Source organism: Callorhinus ursinus, unplaced genomic scaffold, assembly GCF_003265705.2.
Source record: "Callorhinus ursinus isolate GAN/ISIS: 27379988/994484 unplaced genomic scaffold, GSC_fseal_2.0 scaffold8, whole genome shotgun sequence".
Lineage (NCBI taxonomy): Eukaryota > Metazoa > Chordata > Mammalia > Carnivora > Otariidae > Callorhinus > Callorhinus ursinus.
The window spans coordinates 58,588,439-58,603,997 of record NW_027397070.1 but is presented as its reverse complement, the minus strand read 5'-3'; the positions used below and the strand labels follow the sequence as shown (position 1 = coordinate 58,603,997).

At 37.8% G+C, this 15,559-nt stretch overlaps 1 protein-coding gene across 6 annotated transcripts in view; it reads right to left on the bottom strand.

Moving 5' to 3' along the window:
* The window catches only part of SPATA7 (spermatogenesis associated 7), a 42,632-nt gene that overhangs the window by 13,967 nt on the left and 13,106 nt on the right, over nucleotides 1-15,559 (bottom strand). For 3 of the 6 annotated variants that reach the window (XM_025869504.2, XM_025869507.2, XM_025869509.2), the window contains one exon: nucleotides 2,513-2,664. In XM_025869504.2, coding sequence (XP_025725289.1) covers nucleotides 2,513-2,664 — 152 coding nt within the window. The remainder of the gene's footprint in view (nucleotides 1-2,512; nucleotides 2,665-15,559) is intronic. The other 3 variants (XM_025869505.2, XM_025869508.2, XM_025869510.2) reach the window with 1 other exon arrangement.

Here is a 15,559-nt window from a genome sequence, read left to right as displayed (position 1 = left end):
CAAGTTTAAAAAAATATATAATACACACACATATAAAACATAAATGAACTACTTTATGGAGGCAGAATAGAAGGTTACAGTGGCTAAAGGAAAAATGAAAGAAAACATCTTACATTTACAGATTTAATTATATATTTTTAACAAACTCCATTCTTATCCCCAAATATAATTATTAATTTATATTATGATAGAAAAATATTTTAAACTTTCAGTTAAAAAGTATAATCACTATGGGGCACCTGGCTGGCTTAGTCGGTAGAGCATGTGATTCTTGATCTTGGGGTTGTGAGTTTGAGCCCCACATTGGGTATAGAGATTCATTAAAAATAAAATCTTTAGGGACACTTGGGTGGCTCAGTCAGTTAAGCGTCTACCTTCAGCTTTAGGTCCTGGGACCGAGTCCCACATCGGGCTCCTTGCTCAGCGGGGAGCCTGCTTTTCCCTCTGCCTGCTGCTCCCCCTGCTTGTGTGCTCTCTTTCTCTCTCTCTCTCTGACAAATAAATAAAATCTTTAAAAAATATCTTAAAAAAAAAAAACCCAAACTTTAGGACCCACCTAAAACATTAGGATTAAAAAATGGAAAAAGATATACTAAGGGAGTACTAATCAAAAGAAAACTGGTTTAACTATATCACTATCAGAAAACACTTTAATACAAAAAAACATTAAGATAAAGAATCTCAAAGCAGTGACAATAGGTTTGAGTCACCAAAAAAATATATTATCTCTAAATCTGTATTTATAAAATAATAATATAGACTCAAAATCTACAAAACAAAAATTGGCAGTACTAATTTTTAGAGAAATAGCTAAATACATAATCATGTGGAAGATTTCTCTTAATAAATGACAGCCTGATCAGACAAAAAAATCAGTAAGATTTGAATATATATGAAGTTTAATCTAATGAATACATTGTATTAAATACTGTACACAACAACTATAGTATATTTTCTTTCCAAACACATAATGACACAGTGCATTTTAAGAAATTTGTCTACCTACTGGGCCATAAAACAAATTTCTCAACAAATTTCAAGAAATTAGCATCATATAGATATTCTACGATTAGGCTAGAAATCGGGAACAAGAGAAAACTCCTACGGAAAAAAAATACACACAGAGATTAAGAAATACTTCTAAATGACTCTTGGGTTAAAAAAGAGATTATAATGGAAAATACTCTGAATTGAATCATAATAAAAATACCATATAACAAAACTTGTGGGATACAGCTAAAGCAGCATTTGGAGGAAAATTTATAACCTTAAAATATGCTTATACTGTCCAGAAGTGAGGCTGAAAATAAGCTAAGCAAAAGTAGGAAAGTAAGACAAAATAAACCCAAAGAAAACCAAAAGGGGAAAAGAAAGATAAGAGCAGACATTAAAAAAACAGAAAACAAAATACAATAGGGAAGATTAATGAAGTAAAACAAAATGCTCTTTAAAAAGATTAAAAAAAAAAAAAAACCTGACAAATCTCTGGTGAGAAAAAATCAAAGAAAGAAGAATAAAGACACAAACAACATGAGGAATAAAAAGGGGGAAATAATACATATTCAGAAGAGATTAAGAGAGATTACATTTAAGTAAATCTATGCCAAAAATTTGAAAATTTAGATGAAAGGACAACTTCCAACATAAATATAACTTTAAAAAATAATCCTATAATGATTCAAAAAACTGAATTAGTAGTCAAAAATCTTCTAACAAAGAAAACTCTAGGCCCAGATAATTTTAATGTTGAGCCATCAAATTCAAGGAATAAATAATTCCAAACTTATATAAATTATTCCAGAGCATGGAAAAAGAGGAAACAGCACCCAATTTCCTTTATGAGGCTAGTGTAACCATACACAGAGTAGAGAAAAAGGAAAATGACAGGTCAATATCAATAATGGCAGTAGATGCTAAAATCCTAAACAAAGTATTAGTAACTTATCCAGCAATGTATAAAAAAGGTATTGCATTATGACAAGGTTGTGTTTATACTGGGAATGCAAAGTTGTTTTAACATTAGAAACTTGACCATAATTCACAACATACACAGATTAAAAAGAAAAATGATACCATCTTTTCAAAAAAATGCAGAAAAAGCATTTTATAAAATTAACATCCATTCATGAGAAAGGAAAAACAAATCCTCTTAGCGAACTGGGAATAAGAGAACTTCCTCAATCAGATGTTAAAGGGTATCACAAAACACCAAGAGCAGGAGTCAGTAAACTATAGCCTGGAGGCCAATTTGGCCTACTCTCTTTCTTAATAGTTTTACTGGAACACAGCTATGCCCATTCATTTACATCTTGTCTGTGGCTACTGTCCAAGGGCACAAGAACTGTGAGAGACTGTGGGGCCTGAAAAGCTTAAAATATTTACTACCTGGCTCTTTAAACGAGAAGTTTACTGATTCTGACCTAAAGTAAACATACTACAACAAAGTCAGGTTGTGCCACTAATGAAATACCTTAGAAACATCTGCTTTTAACAGGTAAAAATACTATCTTACCTTTTGTAGAGTGTTAAATAGTGACTTGGAATTATTTTTAGAATTGGCCTGCATTGCTGTTTTATTTAATTTCAAATCCCTTTCACATCGTGCTAATTCCTTTTTGAGTTTCTCTCTTCGTTGTTGGTCTGCATCTGATGGGGAAAACAAATCTTTTAAAATAAAGAACAAAACAGAAAAATTAAGGTTTTGGTCTTGGAAGTCTAATAAAGGACACATTGTTTTTCTTACTAAAAATGTTTACACTATTGATATATAAATAAAAATCCACATACTTTTCTGTATAAAGAGAAGCTAACAAATATTTAATTTACAGAAACTTTAAGTGCATTATTTAAAGAGCGTAAACAAGATGTGACAAATTGGCTAAGCCTAAGAGCTCAAGAAAGCAATTTCTAGCAGATATTCAGAGATACTGAAGGTGAGAAATGCTTGATGTGTTTGTTGTGACTCTGTCATCACCAAATGCAGAGTCTGAATTAGTCCATACACTCTCCCCCAAATGCATATTATTGTCAATAACATCACATGTCATTCAAATTTAAGTTTTACAGACTTTAAAAGGATAACATTTTCAATTAGGATAACTGATTTCTACTTCTCTTAACTGCTATTCATTTGGAAATGTAAATGAAAAAAGTGGTTTTGCACTTTAGAATGCTTTAGGTCAGGTATTGAGTTATCAAAGATTTATCATTGTATGAAGGCTGAAAATGGTGAAATGAAACCTAGTCAAATTTCAAAGTTAAGAGGAGAGGAAAAGATGGTGAAGGAGTAGGGGACCCTATTCCAGCCGGTCCCCAGAATTGAGCTGGATATCTACCAGACCACTCTGAAAACCCACGGAATCAGCCTGAGATGTAAGAGGTCAGATCTGGATCTCTACAGACTATCACAGGCGGTTGGTTTCAAGGTACGAAGTGGGAAGCCGTGATCCTGGGGGCAGATATTGGAGGATAAACGGAAGGGGGAGGGAGCCGTGGTGATCCTACACTGCCAGTGAGTGATGGACAGGGCACAGACTCGCAGACTGGTAGCAGTGGGGAAAGGACTTTAGGGCAGCCCCCCAGACTGAAACCTGGAGTTGCGGGGCCGCGGGAGCAAATTTGGAGTGGCTGGCAGTTTTAGAAGCACAAAGGGCAGAGATGAGCCCCCATGCCCCACCTGGAGGTGAGGACTGGGAGCACTGCGGAGGGGTGCACAACCCAGGACGCTGCAGTTTATAGCAGCACAGACAGAAACGGAGATAGTGCTCACTGACGAACAGAGTGTGATCTCTCTGCTCTGAGGCAGAGGGTTGGAAATGATCTCTTCTGCTCTGACTCTCAGAAGAGACCCGGAAAGCCGCCAAGAAAAGCCACCAGAGAACAAAAGCCCCCCAAAAATGGTTTTCACTGAGCCCATCCCCCACCACAGAGGGCAAGGCAACTCTGTCCAAACAGGGTTGCCTGAGTAACAGCGTGGCAGGTCCCTCCCCCCAGAACACAGGCTGGGAGAACAAGAGACCAGTAACCCTAAGGTCCCTAGAAAACAGGTGCATCTTGCTTGGGTTCTGGTCAGTAATTTGGACACTCTACATTCCCTCAACTACCCCTCAACAGAATGACTAGGAGGAGCAACCCCCAAAATAGAGGAAAGACTTCTGTGACTTCTGCCACAGATTTACAAATGAATACAGAGATAACCAAGATGTCAGAGATGGAATTCAGGGTAGCAACTGTAAAGACAATAGCTAGAATGGAGAAATCAATTAATGGCAACATAGTCTCTAAGGGCAGAAATGAAAGCTGAACTGGCAGAACTTAAAAATGCTATCAGTGAGATCCAATCTAATCAAGATAATCTAACAGCTAGGCTAAGCGAGGCAGAAGAAGGAATTAGTGATCTAGAAGACCAATTAATAGACAAGAAGGAAAAGAGGAGGCCAGGGAAAAAACTCAGAATCCATGAAAATAGAATCAGAGAAGTAAGTGACACCATGGAACGTTCCAATGTCAGAATTATTGGGATCCCTGAGGGGGTGGAAAGAGAGAGAGGACTAGAAGATATATTTGAGCAAATCGTAGCTGAGAACTTCCCTAATCTGGGGAATGAAACAAATACTCATGTCCTAGAGGCAGAGAGGACCCCTCCAAGATCAAGGAAAACAGACCAATGCCCCGGCATGTAATAGTAAAACATGCAAATCTTAGAACCAAGGAAACCAGCTTAAGGGCAGTTAGGGGGAAGAGATTCCTTATGTACAGAGGTAGGAACATCAGAATAACGTCAGACCTATCCACAGAGACCTGGCAAGCCACAAAGAGCTGGCAAGACATATTTAGGGTACTAAATGAGAAGAACAAGCAGCCAGGAATACTTTATCCGGCAAGGCTTTCATTTAGAATGGATGGAGAGATGCAGAGCTTCCATGACCGGCAGAAATGGAAAGAATATGTGACCACTAAGCTGGCCCTGCAAGAAACATTAAGGGGGGTTCTATAAAAGGAGAAAGACCCCAAGAGTGATACAGAACAGAAATTTACAGAGACAACCTATAAGAACAAGGTCTTCACAGGCAACATGATGACAATAAATTCATATTTTTCAATAATCACTCTCAACGTGAACAGCCTAAATGCTCCCATAAAACAGCACAGGGTTACAGGTTGGATAAAAAGACAGGACCCATTCATATGCTGTCTACAAGAGACTCATTTTGAACCTAGATACATCCAGACCGAAAGTGAAGGGATGGAGATCAATCTTCCATGCCAATGGACCTCAAAAGGAAGCTGGGATAGCAATTCTTATAACAGACAAATTAGATTTTAAGCTAAAGACTGTAGTTAGAGACACAGAAGGACACTATATCATTCTTAAAGGGTCTATCCAATGAGAAGATCTAACAATTGTAAATATCTACACCCCCAATGTGGGAGCAGCCATCTACATAAGCCAGCTGTTAGCTAAAATAAAGAGTCATATTGATAACAATACTTTAGTTGTAGGAGACCTCAATACTCCACTCTCAGCAATGGACAGATCATCTAAGCAGAAAATCAACTGAAACAAGAGCTTTGAATGACACACTGGACCAGATGGACCTCATAGATATATACAGAACATTCCACCCTTCCACCCTAAAACAACAGAATACTCATTCTTCTCGAGCACACACGGAACTTTCTCCAGAATAGACCACATACTGGGTTACAAATCAGGTCTCAACTGATACCAAAAGATTGAGATTATTCCTTGCATATTCTCAGACCACAGTGCTTTAAAACTAAAACCCAATCACAAGAAAAAATTTGGCAGAAATTCAAACACTTGGAAGCTAAAGACCACTCTGCTCAATCATGTTTGGGTCAACCAAGAAATCAAAGAAGAACCTAAACGATTCATGGAAACCAATGAGAACGAAAACACATCAGTCCAAAACCTATGGGATACTGCAAAGGCAGTCCTAAGGGGGAAATACATAGCCATCCAAGCCTCACTCAAAAAAATAGAAAAATCCCGAATTTACCAACTAACTTTACACCTTAAAGAACTAGAAAAAAAGCAACAAACAATGCTTAAGCCATGCATTAGCAGAGAAATAATTAAGATTAGAGCAGAAATCAATGAATTAGAAACCAGAAACACAGTAGATCAGATCAACAAAACTAGAAGCTGGTTCTTTGAAAGAATTAATAAGATCGATAAACCACTGGCCACACTTATCTAAAATAAAAGAGAAAGGACACAAATTAATAAAATTATGAATAAAAGGGGAGAGATCACAACTAACACCAAGGAAATAGAAACAATTATTAGAAATTAATATCAACAGCTATATGCCAATAAATTGAGCAACCTGGAAGAAATGGATACCTTCCTGGAAACCTATAAGCTGCCAAGACTGAAACAGGAAGAAACTGACAACCTGACTAGGCCAATAACCAGTAATGAGATTGAAGCAGTGATCCAAAACCTCCCAAAAGACAAGAGTCCAGGGCCTGATGGATTCCCTGGGGAATTCTACCAAACATTCAAAGAAGAAATAATACCTATTCTCCTGAAGCTGTTTCAAAAAATAGAAACAGAAGGAAAGCTACCAGACTCATTCTATGAGGCCAGCATTACCTTAATCCCCAAACCAGGCAAAGACCCCATCAAAAAGGAGAATTTCAGACCGATATCCCTGATGAATATGGATTCCAAAATCCTCAACAAAATCCTAGCTAATAGGATCCAACAATACATTAAAAGGATCATCCACCACGACCAAGTGGGATTTATCCCTGGGATGCAAGGGTGGTTCAACATTCACAAATCAATCAATGTGACAGAACACATTAATAAGAGAGAGAAGAACCATATGGTCCTCTCAATTGATGCAGAAAAAGCATTTGACAAAATACAGCATCCTTTCCTGATTAAAACTCTTCAGAGTACAGGGATAGAGGGAACAATCCTCAAGTTCATAAAATCCATCTATGAAAAACCCACAGCAAATATCATCCTCGATGGGGAAAAGCTGAGAGCCTTTCCCTTAAGATCAGGAACATGACAAGGATGCCCAGTCTAGCCACTATTGTTCAACATAGTACTAGAAGTCCTAGTAACAGCAATCAGACAACAAAAAGAAGTAAAAAGTATTCAAATTGGCAAAGAAGTCAAACTCTCTCTTCACAGATGACATGATACTTTATGTGGAAAATCCAAAAGACTCCACCCCCAAATTACTAGAACTCATACAGCAATTCAGTAATGTGGCAGGATACAAAATCAATGCACAGAAATCAGTCTTTTTCTTATACACTAATAATTTAACTGTATAAAGAGAAATTAGAGAAATGATTCCATTTACAATGGCACCAAAAACCATAAGATACCTCGGAATAAACCTAATGAAAGAGGTAAAGGATCTATACTCTAGGAACTACAGAACACTCATGAAAGAAATTGAAGAAGACACAAAAAGATGGAAAAACATTCATGGATCGGAAGAATAAACATTGTTAAAATGTCTATGCTACCCAGAGCAATCCATACCTTCAACGCCATCCCGATCAAAATTCCAATGACATTTTTCAAAGTGCTAGAACAAACAGTCCTAAAATTTGTATGGAATCAGAAAAGACCCCTAATCACCAAGGAAATGTTGAAAAAGAAAAACAAAGCTGGGGGCATCACATTGCCTAAGTTCAAGCTATATTACAAAGCAGTGATCACCAAGACAGAATGGTACTGGAACAGAAACAGACATACAGACCAATGGAACAGCATAGAGAGCCCATAATGGACCCTCAACTCTATGGTCAAATAATGTTCGACAAAGCAGGAAAAAATATGCAATGGAAAAAAGAAAGTCTCTTCAATAAACGGTGGTGGGAAAATTGGACAGCTATATACAGAAGAATGAAACTCGAACATTCTCTAACACCATACACAAAGATAAACTCAAAATGGATGAAAGACCTCTATGTGAGACAGGAATCCATCCAAATCCTACAGGAAAACATAGGCAGTAACCTCTTTAACATCAGCCACAGCAACTTCTTTCAAGATACATCTCCAAAGTCTAGTGAAACAAAAGCAAAAATGAACTTTTGGGACTTCATCAAGATAAAAAGCTTCTGCACAGCAAAGTAAAAAGTCAACAAAACAAAGAGGCAACCCACAGAATGGGAGAAAATACTTGCAAATGACACTACAGACAGAGCACTGATATCCAAGATCTATAAAGAACTACTCAAACTCAACACCCAAAAAACAAATAATCAAGTCAAAAAAATGGGCAGAAGACATGAACGGACACTTCTCCAATGAAGACATATAAATGGCTAAGACACACATGAAAAAATGTTCATCATTAGCCATCAGGGAAACTCAAATCAAAACCACATTGAATACCACCTTACACCAGTTAGAATGGCAAAAACTGACAAGACAAGAAACAACAAATGTTGGAGAGGTCGTGGAGAAAGGGGAACCCTCTTACACTGTTGGTGGGAATGCAAGTTGGTACAGCCACTTTGGAAAACAGTGTGGAGGTGCCTCCAAAAATTAAAAAGAGCTACTCTATGACCCAGCAATTGCACTCCTGGGTATTCACCCCAAAGACACAGATGTAGTGAAAAGAAGGGCCATATGCACCCCAATGTTCATAGCAGCAATGTCCGCAATAGCCAAACTGGAAAGAGCCGAGATGCCCTTCAACAGACGAATGGATAAAGAAGATGTGGTCCATATATACAATGGAATATTACTCAGCCATCAGAAAGGATGAATACCCAACTTTTACATCAACATGGATGGGACTGGAGGAGATTATGCTAAGTGAAATAAGTCAAGCAGAGAACGTCAATTATCCTATGGTTTCACTTATTTGTGGAACATAAGGAATACCATGGAGGACATTAGGAGAAGGAAGGGAAAAATGAAGGGGGGGAAATCGGAGGGAGAGACGAACCATGAGAGACTGTGGACTCCGAGAAACAAACTGAGGGTTTTAGAGGGGAGGGGGGTAGGGGGATGGGTTAGCTCGGTGATGGGTATTAAGGAGGGCACGTACTGCATGGAGCACTGGGTGCTATACAAAAACAATGAATTGTGGCTCACTACATCAAAAACTAGTGATGTATTGTATGGTGACTAACATAACATAATAACATTAAATTAAATTAAAAAAAAATTTCGAAGTTAAATGAAAAGTTAACCATAATCAAAATGACTTGTATTTTCATATAAATTAAAAATTTATATACTTTTTCGATTGGAATTTATCCCAATTTAATGGACAAGATAATTTTAAGTTTCAAATCACTGTGATTTGAATCAGAATTTATATAAATTACTATAAGCTTAAAAAACAAAGTTTGAACTATAATTATTAAAAAATAAGCATGATAAAGTAAATATATTTATTATTTTAAAAGGTGGACTGAATAGAGATGACTCTTGAACAACTGCATGGGTCCACTTATATGTGGATTTTTTACAACACTGTACTGTAAATGTATTTTCTCTCCCTTGTGATTTTTTTTTTCTAAACCTAATTAGTAACTTGGCCGTATTTTTAAAAAGATTTTTTATTTTTAAGTATTCTCTACAGCTAACATGGTACTCGAACTTACAACCCCGAGATCAAGTGTCCCATGTTCTGCCAACTGAGCTTGCCAGGTGCCGCCCTTGTGATTTTCTTAATAACATTTTTTCTCTAGCTTAATTTATTGTAACAATACAATATATATAATACATGTCACACACAAAGTATGTGTGTGATATGTATTACATGACTATGTTATCAGTAAGGTCAACAGTAGGCTCTTAATAGTTAAGTTTTTGGAGAGTCAAAAGTTAGACAGGGAGGGACGCCTGGGTGGCTCAGCCAGTTAAGCGTCTGCCTTTGGCTCAGGTCATGATCCCAGGGTCCTGGGATCGAGTCCCGCATCGGGCTCCCTGCTCGGCGGGGAGCCTGCTTCTCCCTCTGCCTCTGTCTCTCTCTCTCTGTGTCTCATGAATAAATAAATAAAATCTTTAAAAAAAAAAAAAAGTTAGGGATTTTTGACTATATGGGGGGGATGGTGTCAACTGTGTTACTTTCAACTTATTCTGTCCTCAAATGCCTGATTAGTTATTAACTATTATATATGTAATATATAATACAAAATATTACATATTAATTATTATTATTAATTATTGTTAATGTATTAGCTACATTATTGCAGATAATATCTGTGGAGTGAATTAAATAGAATTTTCTCTGTCAGATCTATTATCTCAGGGTGCCTGGGGGTAGCTCAGTCAGTTAAGTATCTGCCTTCGGCTCAGGTCATGGTCCCAGGGTCCTGGGATCGAGCTCCGCGTTGGGCTCCCTGCTCGGCGGGAAGCCTGCTTCTCCCTCTCCCACTCCCCCTCTTTGTGTTCCCTCTTTTGCTGTGTCTCTCTCTGTCAAATAAATAAATAAAATCTTTAAAAAAAATGGTAGAAAAATACAAAATTATTTAAAAAAAAAGATCTATTATCTTACTTATAGGTAAAACAAGTGAGTAAAAAAATCCTCAACAGAGTCCTCAAGACTATCAATTTTTAAATACTTCCGTATTACCAAATCTGTCCAACCTATTCATTTAAGTAACATCTCCTCACACCATACACAAAAATCAACTCTAAATGTATCACAGACTTAAATGTGAAAGCTTAAACTATAAAACTCTTAGAAAAAGACAGAAGAGTAAATCTTTAGGACTTTGGGTGAGGCAAAGATTTCTTAGGTACAAGCAATTAAAAAAAATTAGATTTAAAATGAAAAATTTTATACTTTTTTTAAAAGGTTTTATTTTAAAGTAATCTCTACACTGAACATGGGGCTTGAACTCACAACCCGGAAATCAAGAGTCACATGCTCTACAGACTGAGCCAGCCAGGCGCCTTTTAAACTTTTTCTAAAGACACATCCTTAAAAAAATAAAAAGGCAAGCCATAGATGGGGAAAAAAATACTTGCAAGTCACACAGCTAATAAAGGATTCCATGCAAAATATATAAATAATACACAACTCAATAATAAGACAACCCAGGGCGCCTGGGTGGCTCAGTTGGTTAAGCGACTGCCTTTGGCTCAGGTCATGATCCTGGAGTCCCGGGATCGAGTCCCACATCGGGCTCTCTGCTCAGCAGGGAGTCTGCTTCTCCCTCTGACCCTCTTCCCTCTCGTGCTCTCTATCTCTCATTCTCTCTCTCTCAAATAAATAAAATCTTTAAAAATAAAATAATAAGACAACCCAATTAAAAAACGGACAGGGGTGCCTGGTGGCTCAGTCAGTTAAGTGTCCGACTCTTGATGTCTGCTCAGGTCATGATCTCAGGGTCGTGGGACTGAGCCCCACATCGGGCTCCGTGCCGGGTGTGGAGCCTGCTTAAGATTTTCTCTCTCCCTCTCCCTCTTGCCAGCCCCCACCTCCTCTAAAAAATGTGGACAAAAGATTTGAATATTTATCAAAAACATACAAATGGCCAATAAGCGTAGGAAAAAATGCTCTACATCATTAGTCATGAGGAAAATGCAAATTGAATCCATAAGATACCACTTCACACCCACTAGAATGGCTAATATCAAAACAGGAGTCAATAGGTGGGGCACCTGGCTGGCTTAGCTGGAAGAGCATGCAACTCTTGATCTCAGGGTCAGGAGTTTGAATCCCACACTGGGTGCAGAGATTACTAAAAAAAAAACTAAAAAAAAAAAAAGGGAGTTAATAACAAGTGTTAGCAGGGATATGCTGGAGGTGAGAAGGTAAAATGGTACAGCCCCTTTGGAAAAAAGTTTGGCAGTTTCTTAAAAAATTAAATATAATTTTCCCATAAGACTTAGCAGTTCCATTCTCAGGTATATACCCAGAAGAAATGAAAACTTACGTCTACACAAAAGACTTGTACCTGAATGTTCTTAGCAGCACTATTCATAATAGCCAAAAAACCCAGAAATAATGCAAATATCCATCAATTGATGAATAGACAAATGTGGTATTATCCATACAATGTAATACTATTCAGCAATTAAAAGGAATGAAGTAATGACAAATTATGACACAGATGAATCTCAAAAACATCATGCTAAGTGAAAACTGTAATGCAAAAAACCACATATTCAGTTTTTATGAAATGTCCAGAAAAGGCAAATCTATAGAGAAAAAAAGTAAGTTAGTAGTTGCCTGAAGCCAGGGGTGGGAAGAGAGAGCAGCTGCAAATGGTTATAAGGGATCTTTTTGGGCTGACACAAATGTTCTAAAATTGGTTTGTCATGATGTCTGTACAACTTTTAAACTTAGTAAAAATCAGTGAATCTTATTTATCCAGTTAGTTAAGTAAGGAAGCTCTATGCCCAATGGGGTTTGAACTCATGACCCTGAGATCAAGAGTCACACGCTCTACTGACGTGAGCCAGCCAGAAGCCCCTAAAATAGTGAGGTATGCAAATCATTTGTCAATAAAACTGCTATAAAAAGTAAAGTCTTTTAATGCATTCGAATATGGGATTTTTAAAAAAGATTATTTTAGAGAGAGGGTGAGCGAGCAGGCACACACGAGCTGGGGGAGCAGCAGGGGGAAAGAGAGAATCCTCAAGCCGACTCCTTGCAGAACGCAGAGCCCGACGTGGAGCTCAATCCCAAGACCCTGAGATCATGACCTGAGCCGAAACCAAGAGTCAGACGCTTAACCCACTGAACCACACAGGTGCCCCTCGAATATGGGATTATTTAAACAATTCAATAAACTATGTAGAGCTATTCTAGCTTAGATACTATGAAGATTGAAATGATCGAGTCAGTAGTCTGTTACAAGAGAGTATCTTATAAAAACAGATGGCTCAAACCCAGAGATTTCTTTCTTTAAGTGTCTATAAAATCTGTTTCTAAGTTAGTTATATTAATTATAATGAACATCAGCTCTATAACACAAGAATAATGATTATTAATTACACTTTAGTTTGGTGATAACAATCTTTGTAATTCTTCTAGCCATCACAATTTTCATTTACATGGCAAAAAAAAGAAAACCTCTTGTCTCAACTGACTGAAAGCAGAAAGTACCCTGGATAAATAAGCACTAGCTAAATTTAAATTGCAAAAACAAAAAATAGGAGCAATTCTTTAAATACAACCTATATGCTGTCAATTCTCAAATCTTTCTCTCTTTCTTTTCTTTCTCTCTCTCTCTCTCTTCCTTCCTCCCTTCCTCCCTCTTTTAATTTAAGTAAGCTCTATGTGTTAGGAGTTAGTTGGACACTTAGGTAGTCAGAGCCAGGGTCCCCAAAAAGAAAGCAAAAAGCCGGGACAGCTAAAACAAAACTGCACTATTGCAGTTTTGCAGCTTAGACAAGACCACCTGTTTTGCAGCTTAGACAAGACCACAAGAGCACACTGTCTAGCAGCTTTTGCAAAAATGGCTTTTGCAAAACATCCTGAAACAAAACAATTAACCATAAAACATTGGTCACTATCACTTCGTCTCCAAATGTCAGCCCACAAGATCACCACACATGAACAATAACCTGATCGGTGGATGGGTGCATGATCAAAGCCCTGACTGGCACACCTTAGCAGCCAATCCACAGGGGCCCACATTCAGGATGCTTAAGGTAATTTCATGAGTTTATAAAAACCCCTACACTTAGAAGCTCAAAGGGCACCCCTCTTGGGTCCCCTCCCTCTTCGGGAGCTCTGACTACTATTGTTCAGTAAACTTTGCTTTGCTGCCCACCACTCTGTCTGGTCTACCTCTTCATTCTTCAAAGTGGCAGGACCAAGAACCATGGACACTAAGGGGACAAAAATCCTGTAACATATGCCCAAAGTGGGGCTTGAACTCATAACTCCAAGATCAAGAGCCACATGGTCTGACTGAGTCAGCTGGGTGCCCCAACTCACCATTATTTCTTATCTGCATTCCTGTCTCCTAACTAGTCATTCTGCTTCTACCATTGCCCCTTATGGGCTATTCTTAACTCAGTAGCCAGAGAGATGCTTTTAAAAGTTAAACTGGCTCTATTACTCTTCTACTCAAGACGCTCCAATGGCTTCCAATTCCATGCAGAGTGACAGGCAAAGCACTTGCACTGGCTACAGCCCACCAAGTCTGTTCTCTCTGTCCCACCTCAATAACTTCTTCTAACATTCTTCAGCTGGCCCACTTCACATCAGCAAGACAGCTTTCTTTGCTGTTCCCTGAACACACCAATCACAATGCCATTTCAAAGCTTTTGTACTTGCTGTTTCTTTGGTCTTTATTGTTCTTCTTCCCCCATCTACCCACTTGTCTCTCCCTTAATTCTTTCAGGTTTCTGCTTACTTTCTCAGTGAGGCCTTCTCTTCCAAGCAGACTTTCAATCTCCCTTATCCTGCCTGGTTTTTTTCCATTGCACTTGTCACTCTCTGACATATTCTGTACCTACTTAGTTTTTTTTTTTGTATTTTCTCATCATTTGTCTCCTTCAACTAGAATGTAAGCTCTATAAAAGCAGGTATTTTATTCACCTCCACCTCCTTTTGTTCTAAGGGCCCTTGGAACAGTATCTACCACATAGTAGGTGCCTAATATTTGCTGAATTAGTCAATGAATAAACTCTAATGAACTAAACAAAATATTATGCAAAATGCCTGATTACTTTAAACTGGTGAACATGGATCTTAGATCCCAGGGTTTGGTTCAGTAAGAGGATTAATACATACATTCAGGCAGGCTTTTTATTACTCAATCTAAATAAAAAGAGAGATAACCTTATTTTACATATTTATTGTTCAGGAAATTAATATCAGTGTGAAAATTTAGCAAAACTTTCCCATTTAGAGGTGATCCTAGTTAAAGAAGATTATCTGATAATGACAACTGGGTAAAAACATTTTTTTTTTTAGTTAGGAATTCCTTTATTCCTTATCAAAACAATCTAACAGCAAAGGGTAAAAACATCTTAATTGAAATGATTCAGATTTTTTTTGAAGATTAAATTTATGTATTGTTATTTATGTACTGTTTGTTTGTTTATAGTAATCTCTACACTCAACGTAGGGCTCGAACTCAAGACCCTTGAGATCAAAAGTCACATGCTCTACCGATGGACCAGCCAGGCGCCCCAAATGATTCAGATTTTTTAAGTTGATAAACACTGAACCAGTTTTTTGTGCTATAAAAATATCATTAATATGATACAGAAGAAAAAGAATACACCACAGAAATTAAAAATCTGGAAGAATCCTCAGAGATTATCTAATTACCTTTCATTTTACAAGAGAGGAGGGTAAGAGGTAAAATGACTTGCCCACATAACTTTTATGCTGTGGTCAATCTGGTCTTTCAAGATATATATTTAAGTCTGGACTCTTGTCTAAAATGCCTCTGACCCTCTTCTAAAATTATTTGACCTCCAAGATTCCTTCACAGGTATGAGAGCCCACACTAGGGCCTGTTACAAATAAAGGAACAAAAGAGGGAGCCTACAAAGTGCCAAGCATGGGGCCTGCGAGGACACCGTGCTCACTGAATGGCAGCTGGGGGCAACTGGCTCAGCTTAAAAGTC